This window comes from Leptonychotes weddellii, chromosome 16 (assembly GCF_054177405.1).
Source record: "Leptonychotes weddellii isolate Sample4059 chromosome 16, ASM5417740v2, whole genome shotgun sequence".
NCBI lineage: Eukaryota > Metazoa > Chordata > Mammalia > Carnivora > Phocidae > Leptonychotes > Leptonychotes weddellii.
Window position 1 is genome coordinate 45,674,947 of NC_138384.1, and position 26,306 is coordinate 45,701,252.

General features: G+C 44.1%; 1 protein-coding gene across 1 annotated transcript; it reads right to left on the bottom strand.

Annotated features, from left to right (window-relative positions):
* Positions 1-259: 259 nt before the first annotated feature.
* Positions 260-10,544, bottom strand: SLC6A16 (solute carrier family 6 member 16). The gene is made up of 4 exons (XM_081806158.1): positions 10,237-10,544; positions 9,339-9,517; positions 7,583-7,824; positions 260-3,194 (listed from the first exon to the last, which is right to left on the bottom strand). The coding sequence occupies exons 1-4, from the start codon at positions 10,457-10,459 to the stop codon at positions 2,858-2,860; spliced, it is 981 nt and encodes a 326-aa protein (XP_081662284.1). The 5' UTR covers positions 10,460-10,544; the 3' UTR covers positions 260-2,857.
* Positions 10,545-26,306: the final 15,762 nt, after the last annotated feature.

The window sequence follows — 26,306 nt, forward strand, 5'->3', positions numbered from 1 at the left end:
ACCTGGGCATGCTCCCCTCTTGGTAGGAGTAGTGAGATGATAACGATGAGACATATTTAGTATGGTCACCAAACCGAGTTAGATTTAAGGGTTAGCACACTTTCTGGATTGAGTAATACTGATTGCTACAAAGTTCCCCAATGGTTTGTTTCAACTCCAGAACAAGGGGGAACGTAGAAACTCTGTATCTGTGTCCCAAAGGGAGAGGAGATTGGAGTCACCAGACTGGACACTCAGTTCACCAGAGGTTGGTGATTTGGAGGGTATATGTGTAGAAGGAGGCCGACAGAAAAAACACTGTGCCCACAGCCTGTGCATGGGGTCTCAGGGGATTGATTTATTGACTCAGCATTGTTATCCTAGCTCATTCTGAGAGCGTAGCCCTGGAGAAGTTAGCCAGTGATCCAGTTTGGTGGTGGAGTTTGGGGTTTGGAGGGAACACTGGCTGTCTCCATGATAACTGGGAAGGCTGGGTCCTAGAAAGTGCTATGAAGCCCATCCCCATCATGCCAACATGGTACTCACTCCTCACAGGGAGAAAGGAGGCACTAGGTCCAGCCCTGTGAACAGCTGAGTTGATTTCATCGTCTGAATTCTCCAATCCCAGAGCAGAATGTTCCACTTAGCAGAAGTGGTATTATTCCAGGAGAGGAAAGAGCTCCTGAGTTGTCCATTTCTTTCCAAGGCCAAATGAGTGGTTCCTAGGCAGAATTTCCATGTGCCCCTCCCCCTCCTTTCCTGCAGAACCAATTATTTCTGTGGCAAAACGGACACTAAGGCCACCAGTTACTGGACAGATTTGCTGCCTTGGAAAAATGGGTGGTGTCACCAGTTACTGAACAGAGTTCTCGTGCCGCTTTTCTTCTTTGGTCCCTGTGTGCTGGTCACTGTTGTCTATGGCTGTTGAGGCCGGGCTCACCTGCCTTGAAGCTGGTAGGCTGAGACTCCTTATGGACCATGTGGATGTCAGGGAGGTAATGACAGGCAGGCTGAACCAGGAAGAGCTCTGGCTGTTCCTACTCAAGGGCAGGCTGAACCGCCATGGGTTCTGGTTCAGCCCCCTAATCAAGGGCAGGCTGAGCTTCTTGGAGGAGCTTTCACCGTTTCCCTCCTGGGACTTCACGTGGCGCTTAGGCAACTGTAACGGCTTGGGGGGCACCAAGGGCATCTTTTTGGACTGTAGCTTTTCAAAGGGATCAGAAGCAATGTGGTCCTGGAGGTACCACCAGTGTTGAAGTGAGTAGACTGGGATCGGCAGGAAGGTGAGGATGCTGAGGAGGGTGACCCAGCCCAGGGTGCTCTGCAGGTAGGGCTGTTTTACCTCCTGGCTCTTGAGGCAGAGAGAAGGGAGCAGGATGAGAGGAGGTGGCGGTGAGGGGATTTCAATCCATGTGATGCTGGGGATCAGGTTCCTCAGGGGCTGGGAAGCTGGCTAAAGGGTCCCTGGGGATGGAAGCCCAGGGAGATCTGATCTGGAGATCAGATGAGGGGTGCCCAGAGTGGGGCGGGAGGCCAGGTAGGGGAGTCTCACCATACTGCTGTTCCAGGCAATGTAGTGGGGGGGTTCTGTCTGGTAGAGCTGCATGAGGCAGATGGTGGTCAGGGCCAGCAGCCCAGGCAGGGCCACGTAGCACCACAGGACAGTGAAGAAGGACCACAACAGGCGGCCCAGATCACCGAATATTTCTTCTCTGACCCTGGGGTGGGGGCAATGGGCAGACATGTCTGGAAGGAGCCCTCCTCTGGCCACCAGGGCCTGGAGATCTTGGGAGGGTGGGTCTGCCAGACCTCTGGTTCTCTCACCAGTTTGCAACTCATAGGGGCTTACCAAGCCCTGCTGGGCCCTCCCCGAGGCTGGGACCTGCATCTGGTCTCCTCATGGGAGCCCCCTGATGCAGGGGGAGTGCCAGGCTCCAGCCCTCTGCCTTCAGAATATCCCATGTGGCCCATGGTAATGGAAGCTGAGTCTCCTGGTTTCTGACTACTCTTTCTGTCAGGACCCACCTGGTTGCCCTCCGATCACTCCCTCCTGCACCCCAGTGCTATTAGCTAGACCCCCCTGCTGTGGGATGGACAGAGGGAGCAGATCATGCCCCCCTTCTCCTCAGAGACCTGGGATGGGTCCCTGGCTGGGCAGACCCCAGGGCTTGGACATCACCTCCTAGCTCCGTAGATCCAGGCCAGGGCCACATTCTGGAAGGCCACAATGATGATAAGGATCAGCGGGACCAGGCAGTCATCAAACAAGGACATTATGTAGCTGCCAGAATGACTGGTGAAGATGAGGCTGCCCAGAAAACCTCCCAAGCAGACGATCACTGTGGCAAAGGCAGGTTTTTGTGTACACACAGGTCTGTGTGTAGGGCTGGGCCAGGGGTCGAAGTGAGCCCAGGAGATTGGGGTGACCTGGGGAGAAGGGTGAGAATCCACAGTACCTGACAGCAGCTTGGGATGCCTCCTGAAGATGGAGATGGAGTTCTGGAGGGGATAGACAATGCCTTCCAAGATCCTTATCGAGGTGTTCAGCCCCATGATGACCAGGGTCAAGAAGAAGAGGATGGCCCAGAAAGAGGAACCAGGGAACAACGAGACAGCTTGGGAGAAGGCTACGAATGCCAGGCCGGGACCCTCCATGAACTGTGGGGGAGAAGGGCTCTCAGGCAGTGGTGGGTCTGGATGGGGGGAATGGTGCAGTGATCGAGTAGCAATGTCTGTGTCGGACAGAGGAAAGAGACACAGAGCGGTGGGTGGATGGCAGAATGCTGAGTGTTTGCTGAGCTGGGTGAGCTTCACCTCTCGGGGCCTCAGGCTCCTCCTCTAACAAATTGGGATCCTAGGGTTGATGTTAGAATTAAAGTCAAGTGACAACGTAGCAAAGACCCTGGTACATACACAATGGTGGTGGAGACATGACCGTAACTGTTGCCTGCCTCAGACAATGCATGAGGTGGCCCCCAGGGTCCTCTGGGGGCCTTTGGGAAGCACCCTCCTGCACCCACAAACACACCTTTTCCTTCTGTGTCTTGATGCTGCAGGATGGGGTGGAGTGGATGACCTGGTACTGGAGGTGTTGAGGGAGATTGCTGATCCACTCTAGATAGTCCAGGGAGGGCAAGAGTAGGATGTCCTCTGGGGGCTTGGCATCCTGAGGCAGCACGCCCTTTTTTATCAGGTTCATCAGCTTTGAGACGCTCCTGAACGGGAAGCAGAGGCGAGGAAAGGTGGTCACCAGGCTGACTCCCCTGCTCTCCGCAAACCAGGGCAGCTGGGGACTGGAGAGGAAAATGAGTGGCCCAAGATGAGAGCAGCTGAGTAACAAGGGCCACTGGACATGGCCTGGAAGCTCATCATGTGGACTTGGGGTGAACTGCCCTGGGGATTCCACCTAATGGGCAGAAGATTCTATATTTGTAGTAGCTAAGATTCCTCAGTGTTATGCAGTGAACAGTTCCCCCACCCCCGGCTAAATTCATATGTTCAAGTCCTAACCGCTCCCCCCAACCCTGCTACCTCTGAATGTGAACTTCTTTGGAAATAGGGTTGTTACAGAGGTAATTAAAGATGAGATCATCCTGGGTGGCCCCTGATCCAATATGACTGGTGTCCTTATAAAAAGGGGAAATTTGGGCACACACACACAGGGAGAACCCCATGTGAGGGCGAAGGCAGACACCTACAAGCCAAGGAACACCAAAGATTGCCAGCAAACCACCAGAAGAGGCATGGGACCAATTCTCCCCCATCATCCTCAGAAAGAACCAACTCTGCCAACACACTGACCTCAGATTTCTGCCTCAGAACTGCGAGGGGATAGATTTTTGTTTTGGCCATGCAGTCTGTGGGACTTTGTGATGGCAGCCCTGGAGAACGAATACACTCAGAATTGTCTCTCTTTTTGGACCTAGGTTTAGAGTGCTGTGATAATCAAGCCCGTTCACGATCATTCTCCTCAACCAGTGGAGCAAAGTCTGTTTAAAATTTTCCCTCCTTCAAGTCTGAATTTCACTCTTTCCTTCATGCCTACAGCTATTCACTTTCATGTGCTTGACTAATAACATTAAATACGGGTATTTCTTTGTAAAAAAAAGAAATACACAGTTTTTAAAAAGATTTTATTTATTTGACAGAGAGAGAGAGCACAAGCAGGAGGAGCGGTAGAGAGAGAGGGAGAAGCAGGCTCCCCGCTGAGCAGGGAGCCCAATGTGGGGCTTGATCCCAGGACCCCGGGATCATGACCTGAGCTGAAGGCAGACACTTAACCGACTGAGCCACCGAGGTGCCCCAAGAAATATGTTTTGTGTGTCATCACTTGAGTGTCATTGTGTTTCGGTTTTCTATTTCTTACTTTTATTCCCTCAGTTTTTCTGGCAATATCTCTGCAGTGATGAGTTTATGTCTGGTTTGTTGTTCCTGCCTGTTGCCCTCTGCTGCATTTGCAACCCACATTTTATACTCTATTCCCCAAATAATGACCCCACTCCCTGCGATTACAAACATTGCCACAATAATCATCCATTAGCAGGGCTCATGTGAGGACTTCTCTAGGATACACAGTTGGGAATGGGGATCACTGGGCCATAAATACTGTGCTTGCTTAATTTAAGGAAATGCTAGGAGATCCCAGCTGTCTTCTGTCCTCCTGATTAGAAAACTGATAATCCATACCTCCACTTTTCCTTACCTAAAGAGAGTAACCTAGAGCCTTGCTACTCTAAGTAGAAGCTCCCTGGAGGGGCAGCATCACTTGGGAACTTGGTAGAAATGCAGAATCTTGGGTGCATCCCAGACTTTCTTTTGCTCTAACGCTGATTCATAATGGCCACTGCAGTTTGAGAAGCTCTATATAATCAAGGGCAAGGAGCTCATGCGGCAGATCTTCTAGGGCCGCACTAATATGATAGCCACTAGGCACATAATTTATGTCAGCTAAAATTAATTAAAATGATATAAAATGAGGGCACCTGGGTGGCTCGGCCAGTTAAGCATCTGCCTTCGGCTCACATCATGATTCGGGGTCCTGGGATGGAGTCCCATATTGGGTTCCCTGCTCAGCAGGGAGTCTGCTTCTCCCTCTACCCTTCTCCCCTGCTCATGATCTCTCTTTCTCTCTCAAATAGATAAATAGATAAATAAAATCTTTTTAAAATGATATAAAATGAAAAATTCAGTTCCTTGGTCGCATTTGCATTATTTGGCCACATTCACCACATTTCGAATGTTCTAGCTACTTGTGGCTGGTGTCTACGATAGTGGATAGTGCAGGTATAGAAAGTTTCTGGCATCACAAAGAGTTCTCCTGGACAGTGCTGCCTGAAGAGCTAATGGTTCTCCCTGGAATCAACAAGGAGCTTTTTTAAAAAAACAAACTCAGTCTTTATTGAGCTATAATTTAGAGACAATAAAAAGCACAGATATTAAATGTACACTTCAGTGAGTATTGACAAATGACCCAATCAAGATACAGAGTATTTCCACCACCCCACAGAATTACTTTGGGCGCCTTTCCAGGGCGCTCCCTCCATTCCAGAGGCCACTACGGATTTCCGTCACTACACATTCATTTTGCCTATTCCTAGATTTCGTATAGATTCATAAAGTGTGTAGTCTTTTATGTCTGGCTTGTTACAAGCAATATAATGTCTGACATGCATCTGTGTTGGTGCATGTATCCACAGTTCATTCATTTTTATTGGTAGATAGTACTCCACTGGTTGAATAAATATACTAAGATCTGTTATCGGTTCACCTCCCGACAGACATTTGGGTTGCTTGGAGTTTTGGCCATTACAAATTAAGCTGAAAGCAAGATTTCCTGCCCTAATTCTCTCTCCTTTCTTCTCCTTCTGCAATTCCAATTATACATCTATTAGTCCTCTAGGTCACTGAGGCTCTTCTCCAGTTTTTCTCATTCTTCTTGTCCTCTCTGTGCTTCCCTTTGTAGAACTTCTATTTACCCTGTCCTCAAATTAACGGATCCTTTATTCTGCTGGTTCCAATCTAAACTAAATACATCAGTGAAACTTTGTCTTCATCTACTTTTTGAGTTCTAAAATTTCCATGTGGTCCTTTTTTAGATTTTCTGTATCTTCTCTAAAATATCTCCATGGCTTCCATTATATTCATCTTTTCTCTTAAATCCCTTAATATTTATAATGGTTGTTTTAAAATTCTTGTCTGCTAATTCTAATGTCTGGATGATCTTTGGGTCTTCTTTTTTCTCTTGGCTATGGATTATATGGTTTTTGGGATGTTTAAGGGTTTTTAATTCCATGTTGGACATTGCATAGAGAACAACAAAGGAGAAAGGTATGTTATTTGTTTTATTTTGTGTAGTCTCAATACATTTAAGCCTTTTATTCCAACAGGCAGCTATAATGAGGGCTATTTAAGAGTTTTCTAAGCACTGAGGCAAGCTGGGGTTGGGGGACAGTTTTAATTAGTTGAGTTTTTTCTCTGCCCTCAAATGGGATTAAGGAGGGCTCACTTTGTCCTCGAGCCATGCCCCCAACTTTCTGCACAACCCCCTCCCCCCGGCGAGGATTAATTTCTTTGATGTTGTCATCATTTGGGTTGGAATGGGCTGGATCGTAGCTGTAGATGTTTTTGGTTTATCTTTGTATTCAGCTCCAGTGGGGCCACAAATCTGAGCACCATGAGACCATGCATGATAGTTCCTCTGCTTGCTAGCCTTGTCTCTGTTCCAGTTCTGCCACTTCTCCAAAACAATTCCTGGGAATAGAGAGGAAAACTGTCGGGTCGAGCAATTTATTTGTTGGGGGCTCGTTGTGATTCCAACACCTACTGGCAGCCCGTACTGTGATTAAATGCTTGCATGATTTCTTCTTGTCTGTGCAAGGTCTCTCCATCCATGACAGGCCTGCACCTTCAGCCACGTGCCCCTGGGCCAGGCGCTTACCCCCATTCACGGCTCTTTGCTCACATATGATGAACTCATCACCCTCCAGTATTTAGTTCATTAAAGCTCCTTTGTGTCCTCTGCTTTTCAGTAATGTTACAGGAAAGTATTAGTTTTATTTTTTCCATTTTTAAAATTGCTGTACCAAGGAAGCATGGACTTTTGCAGCCTTCAACATCCTAACTGGAAGAGAAACTCCACCTTGGAGATTAAAAAAAAAAACCCCAGTGCCTGAATGCATCCCAGATCAAGTAAATCAGAATCTCTGGAAGTGAGACTCAGGTGTGTCAGTGTTTTCTAAGGCTCCCCACGTGATTCCAACATGCAGCCGAGGCCAATAACCTCTGACTGTGGCTCAGAATGCTGTTAACAACCTCCTTTGTGAGTTAAATAATTGATTTTGAAATCTTCTTTGCACCATTTGCAATTTACGGAAGCCTTCAGACAGTCTTGTCTCTGGGACTATTATCTATAAAGTGGTGGCTATTAGAATATTATAAGTTGGCAGTTTTCTCTGAGAATATGATATTACTACAACTATTATGATTGTTGTTGTTACCATTATTAGTGGAGAGGCCTGAGTCTGAAGGCCCATGAGGCTGGGGGATTGCTAAGGTACAGGGAAGGAGACCTCTTGTTGGATCTGCAAGGCTGTTAATTACTTACTTCTCAACACAGGTGGGACCACTGGTAGCGGCCCAGAACCCCAGCACTATAAAGATGATGGATGTGACCAGCAATGAGGTCCCCAGGTTGACGAGGGCCACCAAGGAGGCCATCTGGATATAGTTGTCTTCTCCACCCTTGTAGGAGGAGAAGTTGATGGTGGTGCCCATGCCCAGGCCCAAGGAATAGAGCACATGGCCTCCTGCCTGACGCCACAGGTCCAGAGAGGCCCAGGCTGAGAGCTGTGGATGGGGATGAGAGAGAGACGTTTGGGGGTGAGCTTGAGAGTTGACCCATCGGTGAACTGGAAGAGGGATGAGCTGGGGTGGAGAGCAGAGGGATGAGGGGCAGGCTGGGAGCAGAAAGGAAGATGTCGGAGAAGGAGAGTCAGAGAAGGACTGGGGAGTTGGGGGAGGGAGAAGGTTTGGCGTCCCCAGCCTCACCTCTGTGGTCACCATACGTCTGAGGCTGGCAACTGCGCCCTCCAAGAAGAGGCCTCGGATGAGGAAGCAGAGGAGGAGGATGTAGGGGAGGAATACTGTGAAAGTCAGGATCTGGCCAGGTGGGTCAGGACAGAAACCAGAAGTCAGGAGAAGTGGGGAGGAGGAGGAGGCAGAGGCAAGCATTAACAGGGAACGCAGGTCAGCAGGAGTAGAGAAATGGGGATGAGCCGGGTTAAGGTGGCCTGGGTGCAACATGAGGGAGCTGTAGGAGGATTATTCTGGGGAGACAACAATGTTGTTTGGGGGAACATCCACCAATAAATAAGCTGCTCAGAGGTGAGGGGTGAGACCCCAAGTAAAGATGGTTTTTAAATGGTAGGGCAGTTGGACATTATTACTTCATAGGCCTGGGTTTTATGGTCTGTGCATGAGTTAAGGCTGCATGGAACAACATCACAGGTGAAGGGGGAGGAACAGCAATTGAGAAGAGACTTTGGGAGGAAGTAACACGGTCAATGGGAATTTTAAAGTATTTCTGGTTCTTTTTGCTCTGGGATAGGAGGGTAAGGCCCTCTCTCTCAGTGTGCCCCTACTAAGCCTTTAGTATAATCTGCTTTTGTGTGAGTGGTTTATCTTGGAGGTTGTGGAGAGAATGGTGAGGTGAGCCTCCAGGGACACATAGGGTGACTGCGTGAGTAGATGCAGGGGCCAAAAGCTACAGGTAAAGCTAACCAAAATGACCTGACACACACACTGAAATAAATTTTCTGTGTAAAGAGAATATGATCCAGGTGCCAGGGGCATGCATTGGAAGTATGGACTGGAATAAAATGGGAAACTCTGGAGAGGAACCAGTGGCAACTAGCTCTCTCAGGGATTAACAGGTGCTGTCAACATGCAGGCAGCTGCAGAATGCAAGGCTCAGGCGGAGAGGCTGTGGTCTGCTCTAGAAAGTCTCCACTGCTGTGACTTGGGGGTGAGGGATGGTGAAGAGGGAGCTGGGTCAGTACAAGGCCCTCGTTCCTGCCATGGGTGGGAGAGGAGCAGTTCTTTGTGAGAGGAGTGGTTGATGCTGCGGCCTGGGGAGATTATAGCACCTTCCTCAGGACCCCTGGATGGCGGAGCCAGGAGTCCTGGCCCCCCTCCTCTTTATCCCCTACAAGTCTGGGAGACTCTAGGAGTGGGGAAGGGTCACGGGGATTCGAGAAGAGAGGTCAACAGGAAGGAGTTGGACGGTGTCGGGTGGGAAGCCTCAGAATATTTGGATTTGCAAACATGAAGGGGTAGAGGAGTCCGTGGTCAGGGTGGCTTACCGGCATTGAAGTCTTTAGCCCTGTGATCATGGTTAAGAAGAGGAGGCACCAGGCTGCGAAGATGCCCAGGATGAGGTGCAGGACAAGGGCCTCGACCCCTTCTTCAATGTGGCCTGAGGCACTCAGGGTGGTGTGATACCAGAAATACTGGTGGGACACAGTCTGAAGGCAAGAGAGGTCTGGGGGGGACGCAGGTGCTTAGGCACCACCTCGCTTGGTATCTTGGCCCTGCTCTTCGCTTCCTCCCCTTGGACTCTCACTCCCTGTCTCTTGCTCCTTGGTGCCCTTGCCTCCCGTGGCCCTGCTGGCCTCCTCTCTCCCTCTCCTCACCAGTGACATTGATGGTCTTCACCAGTGGGCACTGGTTCCAGGGCAGGAAGTTAGCAAAGGAGTTGCCCAGGTAGGAAAGGCTCCAGGTGATGATGATGCTTTTGTACAAGCTCATCAAGATGCACACCTAGGGGTGGACACGGTGGGTCTGAGGGACAGGATGGACAGAGACGGGGGACCTGGAGACCACAAGGGGTGAGTTGGGATGCCTCTTGGCTGGGCCCCTCATTCACCAATATGCTAGCGTATCCTATGCCGCCCAGCCAGGGGATGAGCTGCTTCCAGACCCGGATGTTGTCCACACGCAGCCAATGCCCCATGATCATCTCCATGTATAAGAGGGGAATCCCGAACAAGAGGAGCATGAAGAAGTACATCAGGATAAAGCTGCCTGAAGAAGGGAGCCAGGAGCTGTGCTCAGGCAGCCAGGAGTCCTGGCCCCCCTCCTCTTTATCCCCTACAAGTCTGGGCAAACCTCTAGTTCTTTCCTCCCCCCAGGACCCAGGAGTGTGGGCTCCAAGCCTTAACACTCCTTCCTGAAACTCAGGAGCCAGGCCCCTGGCCTTACCTCCTCCGTTCCGTTGACACAGGTAGGGGAAACGCCATATACTGCTTAGCCCAATGGAGAAGGCAACCTGAATCAAGATGTTCTTAGTTCTTTTAGTCTGAGCAAAGTAATTTTGGGTCTTGGTGGCCAGAATCTCCTTGCCTGTGAGCTTCCAGGATGGGGATGAGGAACTTGTGGGTTCTCTGGGAGTCTCTTCCTCTGATAGTTCTTCAAGGGACTCCATGACTTTCTTCTTACAGGCCAACTAACTTTCAGGGAATCTTGGGGTCGCCAAGAAGAGCAGACTTTAAGGGCTATGTCTCAGATACCAGCCTGTAAAAGTTCATGACAGCAGGGTTTTAGAGCAAACAAAGGGCCAGAATTTAACTCTTGGCCCTTCTCACTGGTTGAACTTTGGGCAAATAACTTCATCTCTCTGAGACTCAGGTTAGTTTTTTTTCCCTCATCTTACAAGCACAGACGACTTTCAAGATACTTAATAACTGTAACAGTGTGAGCACCAATCAGAACGAAGGCCAGCCATAACCGCTGGAGTGTCAGCTTAACATCAGCCCCGGCAGCCCTGTTTGATAGGATTAAAAATGATGTAACGGGAGTGCCAAGGACACAGCAAACACTCCAGCACTCAGGTTCCTTTCCTTTGTCCTTCTGATCTACTTGGCCCAGCTAATGCACACAAAACAAACCTATCACAACCATGGAGCTCTCAAAACACACAGACTCCTCCTGCCTTTGAATCTGCCAGCCTCACTCTTCCAGACTCTGATTCAGTAGATCTAAGGTTGGATCTAGAGGATTGGTAGAATTCGGAAGCTTCCTTGGGGTTCGATTTCTGGAAAGGCAGCCTGAGGGCTCTGTGGACCCATTCCTTAGTGAAACAAGCACAACTTGTGACCATTGCAAAGAAAGGAATATTTAAGGTCTTTGGAAATTGTCCTAAGGGCATGCAGCCAATGAAGAAACATTTATTCAAGAAAATCTAGTAAAACTCTCTGAGAACAATGAGAGTCAGTGGCATTGGACCCACAGTCTGCTCTCTCCCTCCTTACTCCTGGCCTAGTGCTATGGAAACTGCACAGGGTTCCCTCTCTCCCCAGCTCCCACTCAGAGGCTAGGGAATCTTCCCAGGAAGGGCAGACCACCAGCATTTCGCATTCCTTTTCAGTGATGTGTTACAGACACTAAATTCCAGACATGTGTGGTATAAGTAAAGGTCAGGAGCCCCCTTCTTCCACTCCGCCCTCATTTCTGGCATGGCATACTGGGAATACTGGGGCCCTAGTCTCCCCTGACCCCAGCTCATTGGTGAGGTGGAGGTTATATGCTAGGAGGGGCAAGTCACTAAGACCAGAGGCTAATGCTCCACATAGCATCCTGCTCCAAAAGCACTCAGAGAGAAGCAGGCCACTGTTCCCATCCAGCTCTGAAGATCTTGTCCTGGGAGAGAGGCCTTCAGAACACATGGGCCCAGAAGTGCTTCCTGGAAGAACTGACTTTATTTGAAGCAGAGTGTGAGGAAGTTGAATCCTAAGGGCACACTCAAATTCAGTGGAGGTTTTGGGGGTAGCAATTAAGAGGAGGCTGGTAGGGGCACCTGGGTGGCTCAGTCGTTGAATGTCTGCCTTCAGCTCAGGTCATGATCCCAGGGTCCTGGGATCGAGCCCCACATCGGGCTCCCTGCTCTGCAGGAAGCCTACTTCTCACTCTCCCACTCCCCCTGCTTGTGTTCCCTCTCTCTCTCTCTGTCAAATAAAATCTTTAAAAAAAAAGAAAAAAAAGAGGAGGCTGGTAACTTCATGAAGATGCAATAAAGACAAAGTTTTGTCACCAGAAGCCCCGCACCACAGGAAATACTACTTGGGTCTACTTGGCGGATTCCTCTGTAAGAAGGGACATTATCCTAGATGGAAGGTTGGACATGCAGAAAGGAATCGAGAGTAATGAAAACGTAAATCTGTGGATAAAATGGAGACTGCACAGAAACAGTAACAGTAACATCTTAATTTTAATTAAGTGAAGAATAAGAATTACATGACATCAAAGATTTGGAGGGCGGCAAATGGAACTGAATTGTTGTAAGTACTTTGTGTCGTCTAAGAAGAGGATAAATGTAAAGTGGGGACGCAAGCACCCGCAGACCCCACAGTTTAGGCATAGGGCTCCGAGCGGCTTCTGACCAGTCATGGGGCCCTTAGTTACTGTTAAAGGAACTTGTAAAATTGCCTCAGGAAATACTATCAAGTTGCCTTTTGAAAAGTCTGTGGGGTGCTGTTCTACCTGAGATAACAAATCTCACGTGCAGTGTTTGCAAGAAAACATAATAATTTACAGCTTAGCAGTAGCCACAGGATGTAGAACTTCTGCCTCTGTACTCTAGAGATGATGTCACTAATGCAGTCTGCCCAGAGCCGTGTCCAGTTCCAGGCCCTAAAACAGAGCGACCACTGCACAACAGCTACACCAAAACCAGACAGGAACAAGCCAGAAGGGACGGGATGGTCAAGAAAGGGAATGGAGCTGACCCAATCTTTAATTAATCATCATGATCCAAGACCCTGAAACCCTTACCCTGAATTTCCACCCTTTAAAAACCCCTCCTTGCAAGCCACTGGGGAGTTCGGGACTTTTCACCATTAGCTCCTGGTTCTCCTGGGTGGCACCACACCAGTAAATCTTTCCCCACTGCAAAAGCTTGGTGCCAGTTTTTATTGGCTTGCTTAGCATTGGGTGGGCAAACTCTTGTTTGGTTCGCTTACAGTACCAATAAACATTATTTGATAAAATACATGCATATTTACTATCTAGGGGAACCATTAAAAGAATTATAAAAAAGTATAATTTCTAAGTTATAAGAGAGAAAAAATGGACTAATAAAAACAAGCAATGCACGAAGAATGCAAGGAGAAAAAGTAATATAGAGTAGATAGGACAGATACAAAAATACCTCATTAAATGATTTAAACCTGAACATATCAGGATTTGTGTTAAATGTAAATGGATTGAATGCTCCAATTAAAAGATGAGTTTTCAGACTTAATAAGAAACCAAAATCAGACTAAATCCTGTCTACAAAAGACATCTAAAATGTAAGAATTTGGAATAGTTAAAAGTAAAGAACATGAAAAATAGTATTCCATGAAAACTTTACCCAAAAGAAAGCTTGTATAGCTTTACTAATATATTAATATATAACTTTTACACATTAAATTATAGTATTAATGTTTATATATACTTAATGTTTATAAATATATTAACATGTATTTAATATTTAAGGTAAAGTTTCCAGAGATAAAGAGGGAAATTTAATAATGATAAGAAGTTTCATTTGCTGGGAAGACATATGAATTCTAAAATGTTATGCATCTCTTAATATGACCTCAAAATGTAGGAAATGGATAGAATCTACTTATCTTAGGCATAACAGATAAAGAGCAAAAATTCATTAAGGATATGGAAGATCTGAACAACTTAATTAGTACATTTGACCTAATGAATATATATGGATATGCACACACACACATAACTATATTCAACAACTGCAGAATACATATTTTTTTTTTTTTTAAATACTTATTTATCTGACAGAGACACAGCGAGAGAGGGAACACAAGCATGCTTGTGGGAGTGAGAGAGGGAGAAGGAGGCTTCCCGCGGAGCATGGAACCCGATGCGGGGCTCGATCCCAAGACCCCGGGATCATGACCTGAGCGGAAGGCAGACGCTTAACGACTGAGCCACCCAGGCGCCCCCAGAATACATATTTTTAAGAACAGGCTAAACAGGGGCACCTGGGTGGCTCAGTCTGTTAAGTGTCTGCCTTTGGCTCAGGTCATGATCCTGAGGTCCTGGGATGGATCCCCATGTCGGGCTCCCTGCTCAGTGGGGAGTCTGCTTCTCCCTCTCCCTTTGCCCCTCTCTCCTGCTTATGCTTTCTCTCTCTCTCTGTCAAATAAATAAATAAAATCTTTAAAAAAATAATATGCTAAAAAAAGTTTTAAAAAATTTAAAAAATAATATGCTAAACAATTACAAAAAACAACCATATTTTCCATAAAACAAATCTCAGCAATTTCAAAGAATCACAGTCACACAGTGTATACTTCTGACCACATTAATTAAGCTAGAAATTAATAATAAAAATTAGTTTTAAAGTTCCCATGTTTGGATATTAAAAACTACATTTTAAAATAACCAATGATTAAAGAATTGATTATAATGGACATCAGAAAATATTTTGAATAGAATGATAATGAAAACGTGGTGGTGGGGGGCACCTGGCTGGCTCAGTCAGTAGAGTGAGCAACTCTTGATTTGGGGTCATGAATTCGAGGCCCACATTGGGTGTAGAGATTGCTAAAATAAATAAATAAATAAATAAATAAATAAATAAATAAACAAACAAACTTAAAAAAAAATGGAATGCAGCTAAAGCCAAATATTAGAAATTTTTAAAAACATGAAAATTGGGCGCCTGGGTGGCTCAATTGGTTAAGCGACTGCCTTCAGCTCAGGTCATGATCCTGGAGTCCCGGAATCGAGTCCCGCATCGGGCTCCCTGCTTGGCAGGGAGTCTGCTTCTCCCTCTCCCACTCCCCGTTTGTGTTCCCTCTCTCGCTGTGTCTTTCTCTGTCAAATAAATAAATAAAATCTTTAAAAAAAAACATGAAAATTAATAAGCTAAGATTCCATCCCTAGAAATTAGAAAATAATAGCAAAATAAACTCAAAAAGGAAGAAGGCAGGGAATAATAAAGAGGAGAAATTAATAATATGGAGGACAACATAGAATAGAAAAGATCAACAAAATCAAAAGTTGGTTCTTTCTTTTTTTAAGATTTAATTTATTTGGAAAAAAAAGATTTAATTTATTTGAGAGGCAGAGAATCTCAAGCAGACTCCATGCTGAGTACAAAGCCCGATGTGGGGCTCCATCCCATGACCTTGAGATCATGACTTGAGCTAAAACCAAGAGTCAAATGCTTAACTGACTGAGCCACCCAGGCGCCCCAAAGGTTGGTTCTTTAAAGAGACAAATGAATTTGATAAAAATCTCTATTAAGACTTGCCAAGAGGGCGCCTGGGTGGCTCAGTTGGTTAAGCGACTGCCTTCGGCTCAGGTCATGATCCTGGAGTCGCTGGATGGAGTCTCGCATCGGGCTCCCTGCTCGGCGGGGAGTCCGCTTCTCCCTCTGACCCTCCCCCCTCTCATGTGCTCTCTCTCTCAAATAAATAAATAAAATCTTAAAAAAAAAAAAGACTTGCCATAAAATAGAGAAAGCACAAATAACCAGTGTTGGAATAAAAAAGCAGCATCATTATAAATCCTGTAGTTACTGAAAATATAATCAAACACTACAATAAAGAATTTTATGCCGGTAAGTTTTGGGAAAAATAATATTTAATAACTTATGCAAGAAGAAATAGGAACTCTGAATTGTTCTATAAATTTAATCTTTTATTTTTAAAATATTTAGTTATTTAAGTAATCTCTCTGCCCAACTTGGGGCTCAAACTCACTACCCCGAGTTGAAGAGTTGCGTCTCCCCCAACTGAGCCAGCCAGGCGTCCCTGTTCTAGAAAATTTTTTTAAAAGATTTTATTTAGAGCGCCTGGGTGGCTCAGATGGTTAAGCATCTGCCTTCGGCTCAGGTCATGATCCCAGGGTCCTGGGATCGAGGCCCACATCGGGCTCCTGGCTCAGCGGGGAGCCTGCTTCTCCCTCTCCCTCTGCCTCTCCCCCCTGCTCATGCTCTCTCTCTCTCTGTATCTCTGTGTCTCAAATGAATAAATAAAATCTTTAAAAAAAAAAGATTTTATTTATTCATTTGACAGAGAGAGACACAGCGGGAGAGGGAACACAGCAGAGGGAGTGCGAGAGGGAGAAGCAGGCTTCCCGCTGAGCAGGGACCCTGATTTGGGGCTCCATCCCAGGACCCTGGGATCATGACCTGAGCCAAAGGTAGACACTTAATGACTGAGCCACCCAGCGCCCGTAGAAGTTTTTAATAAATTACTTCTGTAATTAGTTTGCTCCAAAGAAAATTTCAGGACTGATCTTGCATAAAATCTTCCAGAATAGAAAAAGTGGCGAGACCAGCATAACCTTAATACCAAAATCTGGCAAGGGAATAATGAAAAAGAAAATCACGTATCAGTGTCAATCACGAACACTGATGCAAATGTCTCAAACAAAATACTGGCAAATCAAATCCATCATTGTATAAAAACAGTATTACATCACAACTGTGTTGAGTTTATTCCAGTAATACAGGGGGGTTTAGAAGTAAAAATCAATCAGTGATAACATAATATAGGATAAAAATAATATAATTATCTCAATATTTGTGGAAATATTTTATAAAACCCAATAACCATTTATTAAAAAAAAAAAACCAACTTGAGGAAACTAGGACTAGAAAGGAACATCCTTAATTTCATAGAGGTTATTTATTAAAAAAAAAAAAAAGCTTACAGCACACACTGTAGTTAAGGATAAAATGTTAAAGGCTTTTCCTTGGAGTTTGTGAATAAGGATGCCCACTCCAGGGGCACCTGGGTGGCTCAGTCATTAAGTATCTGCCTTCGGCTCAGGTCGTGGTCCCGGGGTCCTGGGATCAAGGCCCGCATTGGGCTCCCTGCTTGCGGGAAGCCTGCTTCTCCCTCTCCCACTCCCCACTGCTTGTGTTCCCTCTCTCGCTGTGTCTCTCTCTGTCAAATAAATAAAATCTTAAAAAAAAAAAAAAAAGGATGCCCACTCCAGTCCCTTCTACTCAAACTGGATTTAAAGTTTAGGTTGATTGATAGCATTCATGGTTCCAAGTCTTCAGTTTTTCCTATATCCAGCCCCTTTGCAATGTGATTCTGTAGTTCCTCTCACTAATGAGGCCATCACCTATTTTCCTACCCCTTGAATTGGAGTGGTTGTGCCTATTCAGAGCCTAACCTGCAAAAGGCTTTTCTTGTTGCTGCTTGCTTTCTTACACTCTCGCTATCCCCATGAGGATATCTGTAGGCTAATTCGCTGGAAAACGAGACATGTAAATCCGAGCTGAGCTGAATCACTCTAGTGGTCCCAGCATAAGCTAGCCTAGATCAGTCAACAGCCAGTCAACTCCCTTACATATTAGCTGAGCCCAGCCTAATGACTCTTTGAGGTATAATAATGACTCATGAGGTATAATAATAAATTCCTGTTGTTTTAAGTCACTGGATTTTGAGGTGGTTTGTTATGCAGCATTTTGGCGGCAACAGATAATTGGTACAAGGTCCTAGCAAATGCAGTAAGATTTTTTCAAGTATAAAGTTTGGAAAAGAAGAAATAACAATGTCATTATTTACAGATACAAATGTGTATGTAAAAAATAAAACAGAATCTCTAAATACATTTTTAGGACTAATTGAGTTTACCAAGGTGGTTGGTACCAGGGTTAATGGAATAGAATTAATAGCATTTCTAGATACTAGCAAAAAATAAATAGGTAATGAAAAAAATTTTAATGTAACATTTATAATAACATTAAGATATTTCAAGTGCTTAGGAATAAATCTAACAAAAGAAAGATGAGACTTCTATGCCAAAACCTATAAAGGATTATTAAGAGAAGTAAAAGTGTTTTGTTTTGTTTTAAGAGAAGTAAAAGTTTTAAATAAATGGAGAGATATTTCATGTCAACTAGAGTATTGTGAAAATGACAGTGTTAAATAATTAGGATGGGCAACTGTATTTTCATACGGAAACAATGAAATTTGATCATTATCTTACATTGTACAAAAATTAATTCATGAGATTTAAAAAAGAAAGGCATATTCACAAAGCTTCTAAAGAGGTTAATATTAGGGAGTATCTTCATGATCTGCAGGTTAAGAAAGATTTCAGAAACAGGACTTAGAAAACACTAACCATAAAGGAAACAACAGGTAAACATTAGAATTCAGAACATCTGTTCATCAAGAGGCCGTATTTAAACTGTCAAAAGCCACAGAGTAGAAAAAATTGGACACACATATAGCTGATAGAGGTTTTTTTTAATCCAGAATCTATAAAGAGCTCCTACAAATTAATAAGAAAAATATAAATAACCCAGTAGAAAAATCCTCAGGAAATGTAAAGAAGCCTTTCACCAAAGTGGTTCTCCAAATGGCCAGTGAACACATGAAAGAGTTCAAGCCATTTAAACAGAAGAGAAACCACATTGAGGGGCCACTCCATACCAGTCAGACTGGCTAGAACGAAAAGGCCAAGAACACCAAACATCGACAAGAATGAGGAGCCATGGGGAATATGATACACTACTGGTGGGGCTGGAAACTGACAAAGTTATTTTGAGAGATGCGCTGGCCATTTTCCGTTAAGACTGAAGGTATACCTATCCCATGAACAGCAATTTCACTCCCAGGTATAATTGCAACAAAGCACACATACAGGAATTTCCTTAACAGCACTGTTTGCAACAACCCCAAAAGGAAACAATCCGGAAGTCCAACACAGTAGTGTAGACACACACACACACACACACACACGTAGTGATGTAACCAGTACAAAAGAATACTACACAGCAAAGGAAAAAAAAATGAGTTATGGCTACACTTAACAACGTGGATGAATCCCCAAAACTTAACACTCAGCCAAATAAGCTATATCCTGAAGAATACATATCATAGGATTCTGTTTATATCAAAGTCCAAAAAACAGGCAAAACTAAAGTGTTTAGGTTCACACATGGAGGTGGTAAAACCATAAATAAAGGCAAAAAAGGGATGATATTAAGTGTCAGAGTGGTGATTCCCACTTGAGGGGCAGGAGGGATTGGTGTTTGGGAGAGGTGATGTTCTTTTTCTGATTAGGATAGTTGGGATATTTTCTTTATGATAAGTCATGAGCTGAACATTTCAGTTTTGTATACTTTTGTGAACATGTATAATATTTTATAATAAAAAAGAAAGGTATATAGGTATGCAAGAACATTAACAAAGTCTCCAAAGCCCACTTCTAGGTGAAAAGTCACAGAATGTCAAATGTATGATACCATTTATATAAAAAAAATCCATATAAAGAAAATGACACATTTCTAAGTGTTCATACATATGCATGTAAATGCATAGGGAACTCTTTCTAGGTGCTCTTTCTCACGTAACACCCTCCCTTCTGCCCCTTCCCATCCTCCCTCATTCAGATAACTTCAGCTCATCACTGGTGTGTCCTCTCAGATCTAACTTCCTCTGGGAAGCCAACCTTGATCACCTTGGCCACTTCCCTGCTGCATTGCCCGCTATGTAGTTGGAACTCCCCAGGGGTGTCTTGAGGTTTTAACACACCTTACACATAAAAATATCCTTTTGCATGTCTTAGTCCAATGCCCCCAGTAGCCCCTTCTGGGGATGTCCTGATTAAAATGCTTCCACAAACTGCTGAAATCTGGAAATGTTGTTATTTTGGTATTCGGATCCCACCTCCCAGGCTTTTTATCTCACTAGAACAGCCTTTCTTTGTCAGGTACCCACTTTCCAATTATGGGTTGGGAAATGTGTGGCCCCCCTGCCAGCCCACTGCCTGGACTCCAGCCAGAGGGGCAGTTACCCTGCCCTGCAAAGGCCTTTCAGCTCCTGTGGGAGCAGTCCTGCCACCAGCATCAGCTTCTGTACCAAAGCAGCACACAATCCAGCTCAGTCCAACCTGCTGACTCAAAAAGACAGCTCAGGGTTGACGCTATTTGTAAGGTAGGCCGTTTGGCCTCTTCTTAGGTTTTGAGGTTTGGGTTGCAAACCTAGGTGCAAAATGTACACAATCTTAAAAGATACCATGATTTTAAATGTTCGCTCTTTTAAATCTTTCTTTCTCTCTTTCTTTCTTTCCTTCTTTCTTCTTTTTGCTGGGATTCCCTTTAGGTTTTGGAAGGAGGCACAGCCAATTTTATAAATTGGGTGTTATCATAGTATATGTATATATGAATATTTTACACACGTGTATTTCTTACAAACTGGATATTACTAATATATATTATGTACTAGATAATGTTAAATACAGTATATAATATATATATTTATACTCGATGAACATATGTGTATGTATTACTTACAAATTGCAGATAATATTGGAGATTATATATATATCTCCACTATATCAAAAGTGTTTTCCTACGTGATATTCTTTAAAAATATGATCTTTAATGGGTACTTAATATCCCAGCATCATTGTATAAACCTGACCAAGTCTATCATTTGTTCAAATCTTCCTGAGGGGACTCAGCCCTGTTTAGGTTCGCACCAGGGCCCTTCCTCAAGGGCGGCTCCTTCCTGCTCCTCCCAAGTCCTACCCTACCTGCAGCTGCAGTCACCTGCTTGTCACCCTATCAAGGTTTTGTACCTGCAACTCACTCTATTGCCAATGCTCCTTCTACCTTCACCTCCCCCAGAGGTGTCAGCCCAGGTACAGCACTTGCCTGGGATTGTCTCTGTCACCAGTCCAGCCCCGCCTGGATATGTGCACTCAGTCTTTCTCAGCTTCCAGGCCCCCTGCTCTCTCTACTCTCCGCTGGGCTCTCAGAGAATCAAAGGAGCAACAACCTGTTTGAAGACCAGCTAAGAAACTCTTTGATCCAGATGGGAGAGTCCCAGGAGTCCACCTCTGGAGCCAGTCAGTGAAGGATGTGCCTACGGCATCCCAACCCCACAGACTCAGCCCAGGTGACCTGCTGGAGAAAGTTGGTGTCTCCAGGGCGGGCCCATCCGCGACCTAAGTAAGGAGAGAGAGAATGGGGGAGGAGAGGGGAGGTGGGATGGGGAGTGAGGAAGGGGCAAGATGTGCCACCAGACTTTGGCTCTACCAGCTGGCGTTTACTATCCTGCCCGTCGGTGTCAGGGATCCAACCCGCCCCTCCCAGACTCAGGGCATCCTGGATTCCTAAATTCCTGGAAAGAAAGGGAGCTGGGAGGGGAGGCTCTGTGGTCTAGGTCCAAAGGTGGAGGGGGGTGGCTGGGGGTAACAGACGCCTGGCTCCCCGAGAGGTCAGGAGCTGGGGGCGGGGACCACTGCACCCCCCACCTTTACCCGCCACTGACGCGCGAGTCTGGAGAAGACCGGTCGCTTCTGCGGGCGTGGCGGGGGGCTGGGGGTGGCCTGGGCGCGCGACAAAGGTCCGAGGGAACCACCACTATTGGGGCCAGAGGCGATTTTAATATTTCGCTGCAGCCGGAAGGCGATTTAGGCAATTCACCCTGGAAATGCTCACACCTGAGCCCAGCCCCTAGGCGTGCGCACACTGATCCATTTGTCTGGGCTCCGGACCCACAGCCCATAGACCACTGCCGGCGTCTTGGCCCCATCTTCTGCAGGGTGCCGCCTGCTCCGAGGTTCCCGAACTCAGAAACCTGACCATCTGCGTACTTAAGCGTGAAGCCCGCACCTTTCAATTCTCCCCACCCCACCCCCACCCCTTACTCCTTGGAGCATCTTCTCTCCAAGTTTATTCTTCCGGGAAGATCTTTGGGAAGATCCCGGGATAACTGCCGGATTCGGTGGGCCGAATGAGGTCACCGGTTGCCAAGCAGATTTAGTCTGGCTGGTAGACTTCATGGTTAACACATTTTGTAGACTGAGGGAAGGGGAGAACCTAGCTAGATAGGAACCCAGGGGGCCTGTTTCAGAGTTCATGCTCTTAGTCACTGTTCTATTCAACATATAGATTCAACACAGTGTAAAGCTTCAATATCTAAAACAGGGTGGTTCTGGAGCACATTTGCAAGTAAATTAATGGCATAGAATACAAAGTCTAGAGGACCTGGCTACTGATGGAAATCAGGATGTGATAAAGTGGGATTTCAAATTGGTGGGCAAGACATGAATTATTCAGTGATTGGGTTGAAACAGTTGGCACCTTTATAACAAAGAGCTTAATTTCCCTAATATGCCAAGAATTTTTTAAATTACACAAAAGGATCAACAAACCAATAGACAAATGGGCATACAAAATGAACAATTCAAAAGTAAAATACAGACTATCTTATGATCCAGAAACCCACCTCTGGGGATATATCCAAGGGAATGAAATCACTACCTCAAAGAGATTCCTATGGTCATTGCAGCATTATTTGTAATAGCCAAGATATGGAGGCAACCTAAGTGTGCATCTATAGATGAATGAATAAAGAAAATGTTATATGTAGAATAATGGGATATTATTCACCCAAGAGAAAGAAGGAAATCCTGCCATTTGTGACAACATAGATAGACTCTGAGGGCATTATGCTAAATGAAATAAGTCAGAGAAAGATAAATACTGTATGATCTCACATGTGGAATCTAAGAAAGTTGATCTCATAGAAACAGTAGAATGGTGGTTACCAGGCGCTAGGGAGTAGAGGAAATAGTGAGATGTTGGTAAAAGGGTACAAACTTCCAGTATACAACATGGCAACTACAACATACTTTATTACATACTTGAAAGTTGCTAAGAGAATAGATCTTAAATGTTCTCACCACATAAGAAAAGGTAATTATGTGAGGTGATGAAAAGTGTTAACTCTATTGTGGTAATCATTTTGCAATAGATATGTAGATCTAATCATTGCATTATACACCTCAAACTTACACAATGTTATATGCCAATTACACCTCAATAAAACTGAAGAAATAAAGAACTGGCATATGAATAACAGTGGACCCCAAAGTAAAGAGAATAGATGGATAAGAGGCAATAAGTAAACTAATACTAGAAGTTAATGTCTTCCATTTAAAAAAAAAATTCTTTTTTACAAATTTAAAGGTTTCACTGGGTTCCAGGCAGTTTTGATGAGAAAAAAATATATATATATATATATATCTGGCCATATCCTGGTGAAATCTGTAAACTCCAGAAATTAAGAGAAAAATCTTACAGGCATGTAGACAGAGAAAAACAAGTTACAAAGGAAAAAGGATCAGATTAGCATTGGACTTCTCAGCTTTATCACCAGAAGGCAGAAGAGTATGAGATGACATCTACAGAGATAATAAAAGAAATTGCAACCCAAGAATCCTTTATCCAGCCAATATACCATGAGCTCTCGGTGGGTGGGTGGGGGAGTCTGTTTTTTAACAAGCTCTCCAGATGATTCTTAGGCATACTAAAGTTTGAGAAGCATTGGCTTAAATCACAGAAAAAGATAGAGAGCTCCTTATTTTACTTTATGAAGTAAAGCATCACTTTAATACTAAAATCTAGAAAAAGATAGTAGGGGAAAAATCATCTACAACAACTAGATGAACAAACTAAATAAATATTAGCAAGCAGAATCCAGCAATTTATCAAAAGGATAATACATTTATGACTAAGAAGGATGGATTCCACAGGACTGGTTCAATATCAAAAAATCTATCAAGATGAAAATGCACTTGGCAAAATTCAGCAGCTCTATGAATACACTAAAAAATATTGAATTGTAAGCTTCAAATAGGTGGCATTGTGCAAAAAGAAAATAGGTGAACTGTATGGTGTATGGATTATATCTCAATAAAGCTTTTGTAAAAGAAAATTTTAGGTCTCTGAACAAAAGGAAGCTTGGCAGGCAAGGTAGAAAGCCGACGGAATTAATGACTGGATTTTGGGTACTCTATGGAGAGAGGGCAGACAAGGGAGAGTGGAGCTTCCAACTCCTAGTTCACTTTACCGCTGAGAGGTGGAAGCCGGGAGGAGGACCAGTGGGCGGGGCCTAGAAAGGAGGGAAGCCCAATGAGTATCAACAAGTGGAACCACACCCTTAAAGAGAGCAGCAATTTTTAACTCCTCCATACTTAACCTCCTCTTATCAGCAAGAGTGAGGAAATCCAGAGAAAATGACCCCTTGTACAACAGTTGTTTTCTGATGAACCACCCCAAACTTCAAATTTCACCCCCCCTCCACAACCCTCTCAAGGGAAACCCACTCGGAATTATTAGGCAATCAGAAATCCCAGATCTCCAGGCAGTAGCTATCACTTCTTTATGTTGATTCAAAATTTTCAAGGCTGAAAATTGTTCATTCAATTCTCTTACTTTTTGGAATCTCTGCTGCATTTGTAAAAACCAGATTTTTGTTGAGACTCAGCTTTTGACTTTGTTGATCCTGTTTTTTTGGGGAGGGGGTGTTGTTGCTGAAAACTGGGAACCAAGATTCTATTTTCTATATCAGTATTTCTGTATCAGTAATTTCTGCTGCTTATTTTCTTCCTTTTACTTTAGATTTATTGTTCTTTTTCTACCTTCTTAAATTGGATGTTTTAGCTAATCAATTTTCAGCCTTTTCTAACAATTTAAAATTTACCAATTTAGTGCATCTGCTCCTCCCACCAAGACTCACACAATGCAGATTTCTCCTAAATGGAAAACAGGTTTGGATGCAGGACAGGCCAAATACACACACACACACACACACACCAATTTAGCCCCCTTCCATCATTTTGATACGCAGTTCTTATTGCTTACTTTTATGTAGTTTCTAATTTTTATTATGATGTAGTCCTTGACCCATGAATTTTTTTTTAAAAAAAGACTTTGCTGTTTAAGATTTTATTTATTTGAGAAAGAGAGTACGAGCAGGAGGAGGGGCAGAAGGAGAAGGAGAAGCAGAATCCCCCTTGAGCAGGGAGCCCTGAGATCATGACCCCAGCCAGGGGCAGATGCTTAACCAACTGAGTCACCCAGGCGCCCTGACCCATGTTTTTTATTTTTAAAATGTCTAATTATATGACTTTCTTTTGTTGTATTTTCATTGTTCATATCTGACTTAGTAACACTGTAGTCATAGAACATGGTCTGTATGATGATTTGAAATTTGTTGAGGCTTGTGCTATAGGTTACTATGTGATCAATCTTATATTCTGTGTGCTTCAGAAGATACGTGTTCTCTAATTACTGAATACAGTGTTCAACATATGTCCATTATGTCAAACATGTTAACTGTGTTCAAATGTATATACTTACTGTTTTTCAGCTAAAATTGTGTTAATTTTCCACAAAAATGTTGAATTTATCAATTTCTCCTTATAGTTCATCGTTTTATACATTTGAAGCTACATTATTAGGTCCATGCAATTTGTAATCTTTGTACCCTTCTCATAATCTTTTAACTTCTTTATCTCAAAAAATATTTTATTTCCATAATGGTTTTGTCTTTTGGTTAGTATTTGGCAGGTATAGCTTTCTCCTTCCTTTTACTCTAAATCTTCCTGTGTCCTAATGTTATAGATGTGTCTCACATAAAAGGCAGAGAGCTGGATTTAAAACAGTTCAATCTTCAGTATTTGTCTTTTAATTAGTATATTTAGTCCATTTGTAAATAATTGTAATTATTAGTGTATGTGGATTTATAATATTTTATCTTCTTCTTGTCCAACTTTTTTTACATTAATCTTTTATATTTTGTTTTGCATTCTTTTGGGTTGATTTTTCTTTATTTGATTTTTTTCTTCTGCTGATCTGTGAATGCGACAGAAACCACGAGTGCTTTTTTTTTTTTTAAGATTTTATTTATTTGACAGAGAAAAGACACAGTGAGAGAGGGAACACAAGCAGGGGGAGTGGGAGAGGGAGAAGCAGGCCTCCCGCAGAGCAGGGAGCCCAATGCGGGGCTCGATCCCAGGACCCTGGGATCATGACCTGAGCTGAAGGCATCCGCTTAACGACTGAGCCACCCAGGCGCCCCCCACCCACTAGTGCTTTCTAATAACTGTGTTCTCTGTTCTTCCGGCCTTTTTGTTCTGGCCAGTGGAATGTGGACAGAAGTCATGTACTCCACTTTCAGATCTGGCCTATAAAACGCATTCTCTTTCCCTATCCATCAGATCACTGGCAAAAACTCCAGAATCTAGAGAAGGGAAGCGCACCAAGATGAAAGAAGTCTTGGTTCTTTAATGACTGGATGTAGAACACTCTCACCCTTATTCCAGCCTATATTGTACTATATTCTGATGTAAGCAGGAAATAAAATCGGATTGTATGAAGTCACTGAGACTTTGTATTGAAACTGTTAGAGAAGCTATCATTATTTACCTTAACTAATACATAAATTATAGATTGTTTCTTTTTTAGTAGTTACTCTTGAAATTTTAACATGCAT